Source organism: Arachis hypogaea, chromosome 4 (genome assembly GCF_003086295.3).
Source record: "Arachis hypogaea cultivar Tifrunner chromosome 4, arahy.Tifrunner.gnm2.J5K5, whole genome shotgun sequence".
Classification (NCBI taxonomy): Eukaryota; Viridiplantae; Streptophyta; class Magnoliopsida; order Fabales; family Fabaceae; genus Arachis; species Arachis hypogaea.
Window position 1 is genome coordinate 4,295,522 of NC_092039.1, and position 15,285 is coordinate 4,310,806.

At 36.5% G+C, this 15,285-nt stretch overlaps 1 protein-coding gene and 1 pseudogene across 1 annotated transcript; both read right to left on the reverse strand.

Annotated features, from left to right (window-relative positions):
- Positions 1-133: 133 nt before the first annotated feature.
- Positions 134-4,906, reverse strand: LOC112795861 (suppressor of mec-8 and unc-52 protein homolog 2-like; annotated as a pseudogene).
- On the reverse strand, positions 4,597-9,848 carry LOC112795863 (uncharacterized). Its single transcript, XM_025838039.3, has 6 exons — positions 9,259-9,848; positions 7,464-7,735; positions 6,965-7,069; positions 5,661-5,916; positions 5,475-5,552; positions 4,597-5,271 (listed from the first exon to the last, which is right to left on the reverse strand). The coding sequence occupies exons 2-6, from the start codon at positions 7,500-7,502 to the stop codon at positions 5,138-5,140; spliced, it is 612 nt and encodes a 203-aa protein (XP_025693824.1). The 5' UTR covers positions 7,503-7,735; positions 9,259-9,848; the 3' UTR covers positions 4,597-5,137.
- Between the last annotated feature and the right edge of the window lie 5,437 nt (positions 9,849-15,285).

The following is a 15,285-nucleotide window of genomic DNA, read 5'->3' on the forward strand; positions in this document are numbered from 1 at the left end:
ATATATCAGTACTCTTCATTTCCATCCTACTTCGAAGAAACTTGTAGGCAAAAATACTAGAACTAGTTTCAATTTACAGCTCTGTAGATTATTGTCCCATTAGATGGCACTTATCTTGGCTCTTTGGAGAGAGGGGGAAAAAAAAAGACGACAAGCAAGAATAACAAAACCTCAAACTCACACAAACTAAGTATTAACTACTAAGATTTCTATAGCAGGAAACCAGAAATAACTCTATTCTCATCATCTTTGGTTACAAATGGAAGGCTCGTTCATATTCGAAGCTTCTTTCCAGGTTGTACCTCATCATCATAGTGAGGGCCCCACCATCACCGTCCATAATCCTTTTCCATCTTCTTTCTGGCAAGTATCTTATTGATCTTGTGCAGTTCGTTATTGAGCTTCTGGTCCTTGTTCTGCTTCCGCGTCTTCCGGCCATCTTGCATCTTCACACCAAACTGGAGTGCAGCCTTTGGCATTGCTTCCTTCTGCTCATTGTGAGTGGCCCATTCCTCTTCGGTCTCAAAGTCCCAACGATGAAGTCGACCCTTTGCCTGTTCAATGCACATTTTCATTATTATCACTTTTAATACAAACAGGTTATCAACATGATGATTTTTCTCAAAGGGTCATCTTGAGAATAAAAATTAGTATAATCATTATTTATATGTTTTCATATTTATAATTTTCTGAAATTAGGAAAACATATAATATACTTGAAAATAAATGAAAAACATTGCAGCCAGTTTAATAATAAGAAAATAAGGTAACTGTCAATGCAATTACTTACCCTCCCACCCATATCCATTTTGGACAAGTCATCTTCATCATCACTATCCACTATTTCACGGTTATATTCTTGATACCCGGGGTAACATTCAGAATAACTCTCAGAAATGAAATTGGGGTCTTTTTCTCGGGCATCTTTCTCCCTCAGTTGTTGAAGTCTCTGATCATCTCGCTTAAATACTGATCCCAAACCTCGATCTTTCTCTTTTTGTGTCATAAAACGCGGATCTTGTGGCATATCTAAACCCGCTTGCAAATCATAAGTCTGCATATCTTGCTGAAGGTATTGATCAGGGTAAACCTACTGTTCAGTATACTGGTACTCCTGCCACTCTCCTTGGTAGCCACCAGCCAAGGCTTGTGTTTGCATCACATCATATTCATTCTGAGACAAGAGTCAGATCAATGAGGGCAGAAACTCAACTCAAAAGCCACACTCTAATGTTTAAATCAGGGTGAAGACAAGGTACTAAACATGAAATTTCCAGTTATATTCACCAACTTACCGATTCTTGCCATGCTTGAGGGAGTGCAGCAGGTGGCACAGAACCATAAGTAGGTTCAGCAAAATATGAAGGTTTGTCCTTGTTCCTAGGAGACTCTTCCATGTCCTCAGAGAGAGGACTTTGGCTCAAGTCTTTGCCAGGTACGTCATACTCCACACCCTCACCAACAAAGATGTCATCATCTTCTGCTCTAGCAACAGCTGGGCCTTGTTTCTCTCCTGAATTAGCATGACTTTTCTTTGATGGAGGTGGTGGTGGTGGGATGAACTCTCTTTCAGTTTGACTCTTTGCCCTCCCACCTTCAACCTTTGATGAATTCTCTTCATCATATCCATTACCAACAGCCAAATTCTTTCCTGTGTTCAAAATGGATGGTGCCAAGAGTACATTAACTATTAAAATTTCCAATAAATTATCAGAAATATATGACTATATAAAAGATAGGGTAGCAGCCTCCCTCTCCAACATCTCCCTGAAAGTTTCTTTGACATTAAAAATGAACAAGGAGGAAAGTAAAAAATATAAAACTGCTTACCATTGATGTATGTTAAATAAAACTTATATAATCGACTCAAGTATAAGCACGATCAATTGAACAAACAAAAATGTTCGCAAATACAAAGATAAAAAAAAGACCTTAAGAACAGCATCATAATATGATGTTTGTAACATAATAATTAGAACAAAGTCAGATAAATTTCAGTAAGCCATACTGCAAGAGAAGATTTTATGAAAATTGCATTACCTGATACAATAAAGCATATACTCTACACAATAACATCCAAAAATTCCAGATGAACTGCTCATTGCAGTTATTACCTTTTGCAATTTGCATCTTTTTCCTTCTTTTTCTTCTTCAAAACCTTCCCAGAAGAGCCAAGACGAAGATATGACATTATTTTAGCAATCCGATCTAGAACAGATCCATCAACGCTAACTGTAACCATTTCCTGTGGAAAACAAGGGCATGTACATGAGGCGACACATGCTAGGCAAGCTATAAAATGCAGAGAAAAAGTGCCACAGAGGAATCGGCAAGATCAAAAACCTCCGGTACTGGACAATCAACCTTACTACAGTGCAAGGTCGTTGGAATATCATGAGCATATCCACTCTCCTGACATACAAAAGCTGGAATCTGTCAGAAAAGTGCTTCTATTCTAGAGAGTAACAAATAAGCTGGTAAAGGATCAGATTAACCGTTCCATCGATTTGAGTTGTAAACCTAAAAATGTCAACATAGCTACCCCATTTAACCTTTCCCCCATTATTGTTTACAATTATCAACATATGTAATTAAAGTGAATCAGGATGCAACAGCTGGCTAAAGGTCTCAAACATTCCATATCTGATTGTCCATGCATATGATGCTACATTGGACAACCTACAGTCGTAGAGACATGAGTAGAAACAGAAAGAGGCAGAGAGAGACATGTAATATCCACAGCCAAGATGCTTAGTCTAGTGAATGTCCCCGCATGGTATACTGACTTAAACTAGGTGAAAGAACCTATTCACTAGGAGATAAGCAACTACCGCAAGGATACACAAGATGAAAGCTGTATATTGCCCAATATGCATGTACTTGCAATCAAACATGCTAATGGCCACACCAAGCATGATAAACAAATAATTGCACAAACAAAGCATGAATTACAATAACCATGAGTCTCATATCATAAAGAACAAAACCACGTCAATTATCAAGTACATGGAAATTCTCACCATGTTAAAAATAAATGTCATTCGACCTGGAAGGAACATTTCATTTGTCTTTATGATGGTCTGAGGCTTCACTATCCACTGATAAACTGACTGAAAGGAGGAAAAAAATTAAAGAATTGAAACATATTAATAGAAGCAAGCAACAATAATTCCTGAATTGGAGCACAAACTTCACATTCAAACTGATAAAAATAGGAGGGGGAAAAGCTTTAGTTCATATTGTCAGTAAATATTCAACAAAAGTAAAGAACCTTTGCAGTTGATGTGCGAACTTGTTGGTCTTCCTTAGATGCTCTGTTGGCAAATCAAAAGCAGGTAGTAAAACTTAGATTCATTAAAAAATAAAACCAAATAATAATTAATAATGTTTTAATTGACAGATTTACAATAAAATGATCACTATCACTCACACTTCTGGACTAAAGTTACCTAGGTTTCCCCTCAACATCATCCACAGCATCTGGCTTCTTGTCAATCTCGCTTCTAACTTTGTTCAGCAATGCATAATCCAAACCTTTGACCAAATGTGTGTGCTCCACATCACCTGCCCAAAAGCAATAAATGCAACATGTTCTGTTTTTAGCATAAGTAAGTCAATATTCAATAGAAGTTACACTAAATATTGTTCACATATATATTGACTTTACAGTCATGTCCGCAATAGTAGAGGCAAAAACTCTATTCTAGGGCGATATAATAAAAAACAAAAATAACACAACAGAAAAAGAAAGGTCATGGATGAACATGGCACTGGAATCCTAAATTACAACTTCCAAAGCACCTTGTAACAATCCAGATATCAAAAGCTTCAGAGAAAACAATGAAAAACATACTATCATATTAATTTCTTTGTGAAAAAGATGGCAAAACTCAATCATATTTAAGAGTATGAATAATAACCTCCAAGGTACTTGCTCTTTTCAATGGATAATTTGTGTGCATCAGCTGACCTTCAAAACATTACCAGATTGTTAGTAGACTAAGCCAGGGGCGGAGCTACGTACATAGAAAGGGGGGCGATGTCCCCCCTAATTTTAATCTTTTACATGTAAATTATATGTAAATTTCAGTTTAGCTTCCCCTTAAAATTTTATTTTAGTCTTATTTTATTGTGTAAATATTTTTTACCCCCTCTAATATTTCATCTAGCTCCGCCCCTGGACTAAGCAATGGCAGGTAGCATAATTTTTTTTTTCTTTTCATCTTATTTTGGCCGAGTTAACTAAAAGATGAATGATGTGATATTAGATAACAAATATAACATAAACAGTAGAAAACTCACCATAAATCTACAGTACCAGGAGGAGCAACAGCGTGAAATGCCAGCTCTGTAGGCTCATAATCAGGATTTTGATCTTCTCTACGCTCTTTAGCACAATCTCTATATTTTGGTGTTTCTGGTTTCTCTTCCCTGTGCAACTTCCAGTATCAGAGTAAGTATGCACATCATATACACGATGCAAACTTTTAAGCAACCCTCCATTTTTTGTTTACTCTACTCAATACTACAAATATAAAGGTATTCATCGAGTGAAAATTCTCCCCTTTTATCTTTGGCAATCATTGCAATAAACAATTGAAAATAAGTTCCTGAATAAGCTTCATTGATGTCGGAAATCCATTCATACAAGGGCTAATCATCCTAAATATCAAAACGGTGGAAAGGCATAGTTACCTTCTTCAAGCTTATATTCTAATACCTGAATATTAACCAATCAATGAAGACAAATGTAGAATTGGCAAAAATGTTGTCCAAAAACACGGAAGAGCTAGTAAAAACAATGGTACACCAAAAAAAAAAAGACCTTTTTTACGATAAACATGAATTGGATATGACATACTTGCGACGCATAGGTTTCTCTTTGTACAATAGCCTCATAAGTCATAATAACAAGACTAAAAACATAATAACAAACTAATAATAGCATCATAATTTCATATGGAAGAACTGTGTGACTCAACTTGGTCAACGAAATTATTTAATTAATACAACTTTTTCTCCTATTAAGTGGACAGCAATGCCATTCCCAGTGGTGTCACATCCTCCATTGCATGATTACTTGACCACCCTGAAAAATAGAAACAAGAAGGCATGCCTCTGTGTAGCCAAATAGCTTTCATTTGTGTAAATTGCTTTCAAGCCTTTCGATTGCAGCACTAACACCACTTTTTATGTCTCTCTTATCTAAGTTTTCATTTGCAGCTTGATTCCCTTCATTAGCTTTTTCTATCAGCTTCAAATGGAGCCAACCTGCCAACGTATCATGAGACAAGACTTTCAACAAATATAGTGAAAACTTGGTTGAATATGAGAAATTGCTACCAGATTGAGTATCAAGTGATGCTTCTAACAGCATTATATTCCACAACATATTATATATGAAACTTATGCATCTGCAAAAGTCACATCGACAATCTGAGCTGACAAAGTATCAAGAAATATAGCTATGTTACCAAGAGGAAAGCAAAATGCTGCTCCCAAAACTGATCCTAGCATCATGTTCCTAGCTCGCCAACGTAGTGATCCTGGCACTAAAAAGGGAAACAATCTATTAATACAATGAAATGAATGAAAAATGAATTTTTTTTGTGATTCAGTCCATGTTATAAAGAGTCTAGTGGCAGAGTATCATTTCTTACATATTAAACCAAAAGCTGAAGCAGTAGCTGAACCAGCACCAACAACATTAAAAACATCATGCACACCTCGCTGCTCTGCAAGTAGATTTTGTAAGCCATAAAATGCAGCAGTGAACATTCCAAGGCGTACTCCTCCAACTATTGAGCCCCGTGTAACCCTAATGAACCGTTTCTCCATAGCATCTCTCATCAAACGATATTGCTCACGTTTGTCTTCTGCACTTCCAAGCTTCAATGTCACTTCTGCATCCTTGCTCTAGCAAAACATTAGGAACTTATAAATACCATGACTAAAATTGGATAATAAAGAATAAAACCTCCACCTTCACATACTTGACAACAGAATGTTTAATCAACAAAGAAAAGATAAACCATAGCACTATGTTCATGGGTTTTGTTTCTCTGTCTAAAGAAAATGCTAGCAAAGTTTATTTTTGCATTCAGATATTAGCATTCATTCCATCTATTGATGATTGAAGTGGGTCAGGTATTTATCTCCTCAACTTCATAGCAATGCATTAAAAGGAAAACAAGCTTACACAAATAGTAGAAAAGAGTGAAACTTAACATTAGATGACTTGAATAAAGAGGATATATACTATCTATTGTGACAAAACAGAAACATCTTTGCATTCATTTAAGAAAGTAAGTACTCAGTTATTCTTTGTACTGCAATTGCAATTCAACAAATTAAAACAACTCCAACCTTTTTAGCTTAAGCTCTTGAAAACCTACAAATGGATCAAGTATACCTTTATGCCAGCCTGTTGACGGGATTAGACAATCTTTTGACATCTTTATGGTACACTAATGGATTGATTTACACCTTCCTTCTGATGTTACTAGTTCCCCAAGAAAATAAATCTCATCAAGCAAGAAGGATTGAGCAAAAACTCTAACATTTTTTGGATTATGAATAAACAATATCAAAGATAAAGTTCAAGTACATTTAACTCTAAATAGTTTCTTACCATGTTATGGAAGGTAGCTTAGCGTTATATACAAGTAGTTTTTCAAGGAAAATAAATCCTCTGCATCCACACAAAAAGGGAAAAAAAAAATTTCTTTCGACATCAACACCAAAGTGTTATTCATGACACATCTAACAGTATGCAAAAGAAGATCACTTTCATACACGGAGTTACACGCAACATTGAATTCTATAATGTAAAGAATGAAATCCATGATTGTAGTCTGGATGTTAGCAGTAACACCCGTTCTGTATTCAGCATAAAACACTCTCATAGCCATATGGGGGAAAAAAAAAGAAAAAGGAATCGAGGCCTCTTGTAATCAGAACTTACAACAGAAGCAGCTGCCTCCTTGCTACCGCCGTATAACATGCCAGCAAATATTCCAATAACAGTTGTTGTACCCCAGTTAACAGTTCCCGCTAACTTTGGGGAGGCCTGGTAAAGGAAATTAGATAATATCAATGAAACTAATAATTGAATGAACTCAGGATGGTGAAGGCAAACACATTTCATAGTTATCTTCAGGAACCTAGAAGAAAAGGAAATGGGCCCAAATCAATGCTTTTCCCAATTTACTAAATTATTTCCAGTATACCAATACAGATTGACCTAGGGTTGATCAAATACATATTCACTATATTAATATCTTTGTGCAGTAGCAAGGAAACCAGTTCACTTACCAATACCTTCATATAAACAAGGAAATTCTAGTGAACCCTACTCAAATTCTTTGCCTAATGCTACTATATCAAATATTGCAGCTAGATCAATTTAAGAATAATAATGATATAAAATTGAGGAATAAAGAAAGATGTGAGGAGTTTCGTACAATCGGTGCGGGGGATTCTGCGTCGTCGGTGGCTTCCATGGCGGTAAACGCCGTAAAATGGAAACGGAGTTGTGTACGGAGAAATTAGTTAAATTAGGTAACCGAATCGAAGTGGAAGGAGCTCTAAATTCTCAATTTCTCATCGTCAAATCTGCCCGCGTTCTGATCGGCGTCGCCACTGCCAGTCGTGACTAGTGAAAACAACTTCCTTCCTCTTTGTCAGTCGATGTCACCTTTCGTTGTGACACCTGCTTCTTCGCCAGTCCGTTCACCTGAGTTTTTAAAAGAGTATTTAGACGTAAAGATCAATGTGGCTATTACCAATTAGTACAATTGAAAGACCTTACTGCAGAGTATTTATTAACATTGCAAGCAATATGTCCCCAAAAGGAAGTTTACAATAAAAAAATAAAACAATATAAACAATATAACACTGCAGAGTATCCATTTAATTACTCAACTAATCAGAGTATAGTTTACATATAATTTCTTCATAGTTACTATCTTATATATAGTGTGTACCACTAATACAAATCTAAATCTCACCATTAGTAAAATTCAGTTCTAGCTTTCTTTCAATTTTTTCTTCGTTTATCTGCTACCATGAATTATAATAGTAAATGAATAGCATAATATTTTTGAAGTTAAAAATCAAAATTAGCTTATAGAAGATCCTCAGTTCAAAATCAAATCTAGCTTTTACATAAGAGCAAGATTCTATTAATATTTAAAAAAATTGAACAGCACAATTGCTTCAGAGTGATCAAGATTACTTTATTCAACAACAACTAAGAATGTATAATTTCAAAAATTGAACAGAAAATAAAACAATCAACACTTTAACATATAACATTCCCCAAAAATTATAGACTAACTTGACTGAGTGACCGGAGAAGACGACGCTGGAGCCTGGACTAACAGATTCACTAGTAATTTAGTAACAAAAGATTTAGACGCTGATAAAAATGTTATCGACAACAAAAAATTAAGAGGATTAATTTTGACAAAAATGATCAATTATCAATTGAGTTATCTAACGTTAAGGTTAAACGTTGATGTGTCAGTTAACAATTATTTATAATTACAAAAGTTATTCATACTTTTAATTTTTATAATTTTAAAAATACTCAATTTTTAATTTTTTAAAATTTCTAATCTCCTTTTTGAGTTAAATTTTAAAGTGATATTTAAACTTGCAATCGCATATCAAGAATCAGGATTTCACACCAAGAATCAAGATTTCACACAAAGAACTTTCAGTGTTTATCTCAAGGTTGCGAGAACAGAACCGGTCGACTGATTAAATAATAATAAAATTATTAAAAATTCGATATACAATTTCAAATATACAAATTCAATAATTTCTAAACTAACAAAATTCCAAATTTTTATAATTTGACATAATAACTTGTTCATATTTTATCATTAATTATTAATTAACTTATAAATTATAGCAAAATAATCGGCAAGAATTCTCATTGCAATAAAAATTTAGAATCACATACTTACACTTACAAAAAAATTCAAACCATAAGCAACAAAAAAATTCAGAATCACAACAAATTTCAACAAAAATCTTTCAACCATGTATTCAACAACAAAAACTCAGAATACAGAAAACTCAACATCCAAATCCAGAGAATCCAGAAACAGAAAAACTAACCAAAACAATCCAAACTTAAGACGCAAAAAGTTTCAGAATCACATAAGCAACAACCCAACTCAGAATCTAGTACAAAAACAAAACTCAGAAGCCAGAATCTTGGAAATTGAAACTGAAGAAGCAGTGGCTTACCGGAGATACGGCGAGGGAGGAACGGCGGTGACAGAGTGAGCTCGGAAGCGGATCAGCTTGCGATGGCGAGGCCCCGAGCAGAGATTCCACGGCGAGGCTCCGGGCAGAGATTAACGGAGGAGAGGATGCGCATGAAAAGGATCGAGCAACCGTTCGCGTGACGTGGAGGAGAAGAGGATCGAGGACGACGACGACGGTACCCTCTGTCACTGCCGATGACGACGATGACGGAGGCGGGCTTCACGACGGGCACAGAGACGGTGAGGAGGAGAAGAGTGGCGGCGGCTGGGGGTGACGGTGGCAGGTGGGGCTTCGCGTTGAGCACAGAGACGGTGAGGAAGTGAAGAGTGGCGGCGGCTGGGGGGCAGACGGTGGCTGGTGGGGCTTCACGACGAGCAGGCAGCTGCGGACTGACGGTGGCAGCGGTGTTTACTCTGATAGGGTTAGGAAATTAGGAATTTTGGTGAGAAACTGAGATTCTGAGAATGTGAGAGTGAGAGAGAAGGGAGAGGGGGTCGCCGTTTTGAAGCTGAAGGGGAGAACCGGGCCTTCAAAAAACCTGCCCAGTTCTGTCGGTTCATCGGTTAACTGCCGATTCAATTGGTTTATAACCGATTTTTAACAAACGGTTTAGAGATTAATTAGACCGGTTAGAAGATCGATTCTCAGTTAATCCGATTGAACCGGACAATTAAGTATTTTTAGAACCTTGGTTTATGTTTTCTTCCTCTACAAGAATCAGAAATTCACAAATTCAAATCAACGTTATACAGATTCATAATCAACATAATTAATCAGTTACTCATTCATCAAAGTATAACCTAACTGAATAACTAAACAAAAAATAAAAAATAAAAACTGAGAGTGAGTTTCACCAAGACACAAAGATAGAGAAGAGAGAAGACCAACCTGTCTAAGCACGAGGCAAACTCTAGCGAGGAAAGGGGAGGCAGCAGCGAAGGACGAGGACGCGGAGCACGGAGACGCGATAGCAAGGTTGCTTGGTAGCCACAAACGCTACGGTGCAGTGCATGGGAGCCACAGACGCAACGGCGCAATGTCAGAGACGCACTGGAGCCGACGAGACGAAGCAGAGGAGCCGGTCGGCGATCACGAGTTCTGGAGTTAGAGTGTGATTGAGAGTGACATAGAGACTGGTGAAATGGTGAGGAAGAGAAGCCTTCAAGCAGTCGTTTAAGGTTAGGGCTACTCTCTCTCTCTCTCTCTCTCTCTCTCTCTCTCTCTCTCTCTCTCTCTCTCTCTCTCTCTCTCTCTCTCTCTCTCTCTCTCTCTCTCTCTCTCTGAAACGATGTTGTTTTCGTGTTAGGAAGGAAAAAATAAAATTTTCAAACCGGCTGGGTTTTTGCAAAATGCCGATTCGCCAGTTATTACCATAACTGGACGGTCTGAACCAGTTTGATCCGGCTCTTTATCTTGTCTGATCACCGACCTATAGTTCGGTTCATCAGTTTTCCAATCCAATCAGTCGATCCAGTCCAGTTCTTACAACTATGCTCGTACTTTTAAATTTTATAATTTAAAAAATACTCAAATTTTAATTTTTTTTATTTCTAATCTCCTTTTTTAGTTAAATTTTAAAGTGATATTCTAATTTTCATCGAGTCTCAATCTCTCAATTTGCAATTGTCCCAAGTTTTTTCTTAATAATAGTGACTCACGAGATATATTCTGACGAAGAAGTGTATCGAGGGAAGCCATGACGGATAATCAACAGCTATATTACGTGGCTATTCTAAAAGACCGCTGGTTTTATTCTCCGAGTCGAATAATCACAAACAGACCATAATCTTTAGGTTTGGGCTTGTTTTGGACGAGAGTATTCCTTCTTACACGTGGATACTGCAAAACTTGTTACAAGTGATGTGCAACAAGATTCCTTCCGCTGTTCTCATGGACGGGAATGACGCTATGATTGCAGCTGTTCAGGAAATATTTCCAAGGGCAAGGCACCAATTGTCTGTGTGACACTTGCAAAAGAATGTTAAAATATTTTAGGAGGTGTTCTCTAAATAACTATATGCTGATATGGGAATTGATAATTTTGAAAGGGATGGACACAAGCGGCCGATAAGTTCGGATTGCATGAAAAACAATGGACAACACATAGGTACAAGAAGAGGGAGATGTTGGCCAATGTCTACTTGTGACACAAGTTTTGTGCATGTTTCAGGACAATTTCGAGTTGTGTAGGTATCAATGCGAATGTAAAAAAATTCCTAAATTCTAGACATAGCATTCTTAAACTTATTCAGAAGTCAAAACCTTGAGTTGCTTGTCCGAAAATACAACAACAACGAGCTTCTAGCCCAGTTTAATTCATATATAGCATGTCGGTCATGATGACTTGCTTAGATCCACTTGAGAGATGTGTCGCCAATGTGTATACACGAGCTATTTTTATAGAATTTAAAAAGGAGATTGATGCTATTGGTGTGGTTAACTTTGTTGGTAGACGACGGGTATCGATGACAATGATGTATACTATGGAGGAGTATGGTAATCCCAGAAAGTATTTTGTTACACTGATCAATCACATACTAATAAAATTAGAATGTCGTTGAGGTTTTTGGGAACGAAAAGACTATCCGTGTAAGCACATTTTCTTCATAATAAGTATGACCACGTAACGGCCATACCAAAGCGGTTGATCCTAAAAAGGTGGACCAAAAGGACCAAAGCAACAGATGAATACATGGATGACACTGATGATTTAGCTGAAAGGAGGTTTTGTATATAGTTGAATAAAACTTATTGCTTTTTATATTCATTATTATTTCAATAGTTACCTAAACACAATAGGTATTGGTTAGAGCCATGAAATCGCTTCTTTCAAAATTTAAGAGGATAGAAGGAGGTATATAAATGATTATATCTATTTTAGTACGCACTCTTACACAACAATATCTTTTTAGGTTTGCATGAATTTTTTTTGCATAGATATTTTTTTCTTTTTTAGATTAAATCATAGACTTTTATGGTCCTGCGCCACCTGCTGCACTCCCTCAAGCATGCCAAGAATCGGTAAGTTGGTGAATATAATTGGAAATTTCATGTTTAGTACCTTGTCTTCACCCTAATTTTTAGAGAAACATTAGAGTGTGTTTATTAACATTGCAAGCAATATGTTCCCAAAATGAAAGTTTACAATAAAAAAATAAAACAATATGAACAATATAACACTGCAGAGTATTCATTTAATTACTCAACTAATCAGAGTATAGTTTACATATAATTTCTTCATAGTTACTATCTTATATATAGTGTGTACCACTAATACAAATCTAAATCTCACCATTAGTAAAATTCAGTTCTAGCTTTCTTTCAATTTTTTCTTCGTTTATCTGCTACCATGAATTATAATAGTAAATGAACAGCATAATATTTTTAAAGTTAAATATCAAAATTAGCTTATAGAAGATCTTCTGTTCAAAATCAAATCTAGCTTTTACATAAGAGCAAGATTCTATTAATATTTAAAAAATTGAACAGCACGATTGCTTCAGAGTGATCAATATTGCTTTATTCAATAACAACTAAGAATGTATAATTTAAAAAATTGAACAGAAAATAAAATAATTAACACTTTAACATATAACATTCCCCAAAAATTATAGACTAACCTGACTGAGTGACCGAGAAGACGACGCTGGAACCTGGAGGAAGCTGGCTACTAGAGAGGGAACGGCTGATTGAAGACGAAGCTGGCTGCTGGAGAGGAAACTGTGAACAACGATGCTGACAGAGATATCGACTGAAACGCCAACGACGGAGAGAGAGTTGGTTGCTGCGTCACTGCCGCTACTAGGAAGACGATGCACCAGATGGTCCCACGGACGAGGTGGAGAAGACGATGCTCCTGGCGCCTAATGGAGAAGACGATGAAGATTGGAAAAGATGGTTGCGTGGTATGAGGAAGCTCTGCCTTTGCTAGGGTTTCTACTTTTTGGGTTTACTCCATGGTTGCACCGTTAGTGAGGTAGTATTAGGGTTATGGGTTGGAAAACACATAAAAAGTCATATATATATATATATATATATATATATATATATATATATATATATATATATATATATATATATATATTATTTAATTAATTATGATTGGGTTTACGGGTTGGTTCGGATTCCACGCCCCCAAAACCGATACCCAAACCAATCATCAGCAAATGTCATCGGTTTGGTTCGGATTGGACCCGATTACCCGTTGGTTCCAGAACCAATTTAATTGGTTCGGTTTGGGTTTATACGGGTAATCGGGTACCCACTACCCGTGCTCACCCCTACTTTCTGGGTTTACTCCATGGTTGCACCGTTAGTGAGATAGTATTAGGGTTATGAGTTGGAAAACACATAAAAAGTCATATATATATATGATTGAGTTCATGGGTTGGTTTGGGTTCCGCGCCCCCCAAACTAATCATCAGCAAATGTCATCAGTTTAATTCGGGTCCTGTCGGTTTCAGAACCAATTTAATTGGTTCGGTTCGGGTTCAGACGGGTAATCGGGTACCCGCTACCCGTGCTCACCCCTAAATTTGTTAGTAACAAATACATTATTTCTCTTATTTTATGTATTTTGCATATTCAAAAAAATGGGGAAAACTAACCCTAAAAGTGATACGGTTGTTGGAAGTACTTCTTCTCCAAGTGCAGCAACACCCGCTGCTGAGAATGAACAATGGTCTTTCTAGTTGAACATCGCAGAGTCCAGCCCCCCCACCATTGCCTGACTCAAATCTTTCATCAGAAACACAAACCGAAGCTGCTAGAACTACTGGCGAGCCTCCAAAAGAGGTAAAATGTAAACCCAGTAGAGCACCTAGTAGTGTTTGGGCGCATTTTTCTAAAAGTTCTCCTAATGAAGCATGCTGCAACTATTGTAAAAAAAATATACATGCAATAGTTCTAGTTATGGTACAACAAACTTGCATAAACATTTAAGAATTTGCACTAAAAACCCTCATAAGCAAGCTGAAAAGGGGCAGAAAACTATTGCACTTGGGAGCCAATTTGAGAATGATCCTAATGCAGTCACTATGAAGCTTGTTGATTTTAATCAAGAGAAAACTCGTCTTGCTCTTGTAAATATGATAATTGTTGATGAACTTCCTTTTAAATTTGTTGAGGCTCAAGGCTTTAGATAATTTATGAGTAAAGCACAACCTAGATTTAAGGTTCTCTTCCGTTGGACAATTGTTAGAGATTGTATGGCTTTGTTTAGATATGAAAAAGAGAAGTTGAGAAATTTGTTATCTGAAAATCGCCAAATGATTTTTCTTACTACCGATACTTGGACCTTAATTTAGAATTTGAATTCTATGTGTGTGATAGCGCATTATATTGATGAGTCTTAGACATTGCATAAAAAAATATTGAATTTTGGTTTGATTACTGATCATAAGAGTGAAACTATAGGGAGAGCCTTAGAACAATGCTTGTAAGAGTGGGGTATTAGAAGGATATGTTGTGTAACTGTTGACAATGCTAGTGCTAATGGTGTTGCAATTTCGTATTTACTTAGAGGCATGGGTGATTGGAATGGGTCAACATTGTTAAATGGGGAGTTCATGAATATGAGATGTTGTGCTCACATAGTAAATCTAATTGTTGGTGATGGTTTGAAAGAGATTGATAGCTCAATAACTAAAATCAGAATTGCATGCAAGTTTGTTAGGTCATCTCCTGTTAGGATGCAAGCTTTTAAGAGGTGTGTTAAGAGGCTAATATAACTTATAAACCTAGTGTAGTGTTAGATGTGCCTACTAGGTGGAACTCTACCTATTTGATACTAGAGGCTGCTGAGAAGTTTGAATCGGCTTTTAGTCGACTTAGTTATCAAGACTCATTTTATTTGTTGGCGCTTGAGTCTGAAGGAGGACCTCCTAATGCTAATGGTTGGAAAAGGGCACGTGTGTTTGTGAAGTTCTTGAAAATATTTTATGATGCAACTCTTACTTTTTCTGGTTCTTTGAATGTTACATGTAATAATTTTTTCAATAAATTGTG

Bases quoted from the DNA above. Each gene is read 5' to 3' on its own strand.
- LOC112795863 (XM_025838039.3), bottom strand. From the start codon at position 7,502: ATGGAAGCCACCGACGACGCAGAATCCCCCGCACCGATT. The intron at 5,553-5,660 runs GTAAGAAATGAT...TTCCCTTTTTAG, and splicing joins TTCAGCTTTTGGTTTAATAT to TGCCAGGATCACTACGTTGG. The intron at 5,272-5,474 runs GTAACATAGCTA...ATACGTTGGCAG, and splicing joins AGCATTTTGCTTTCCTCTTG to GTTGGCTCCATTTGAAGCTG.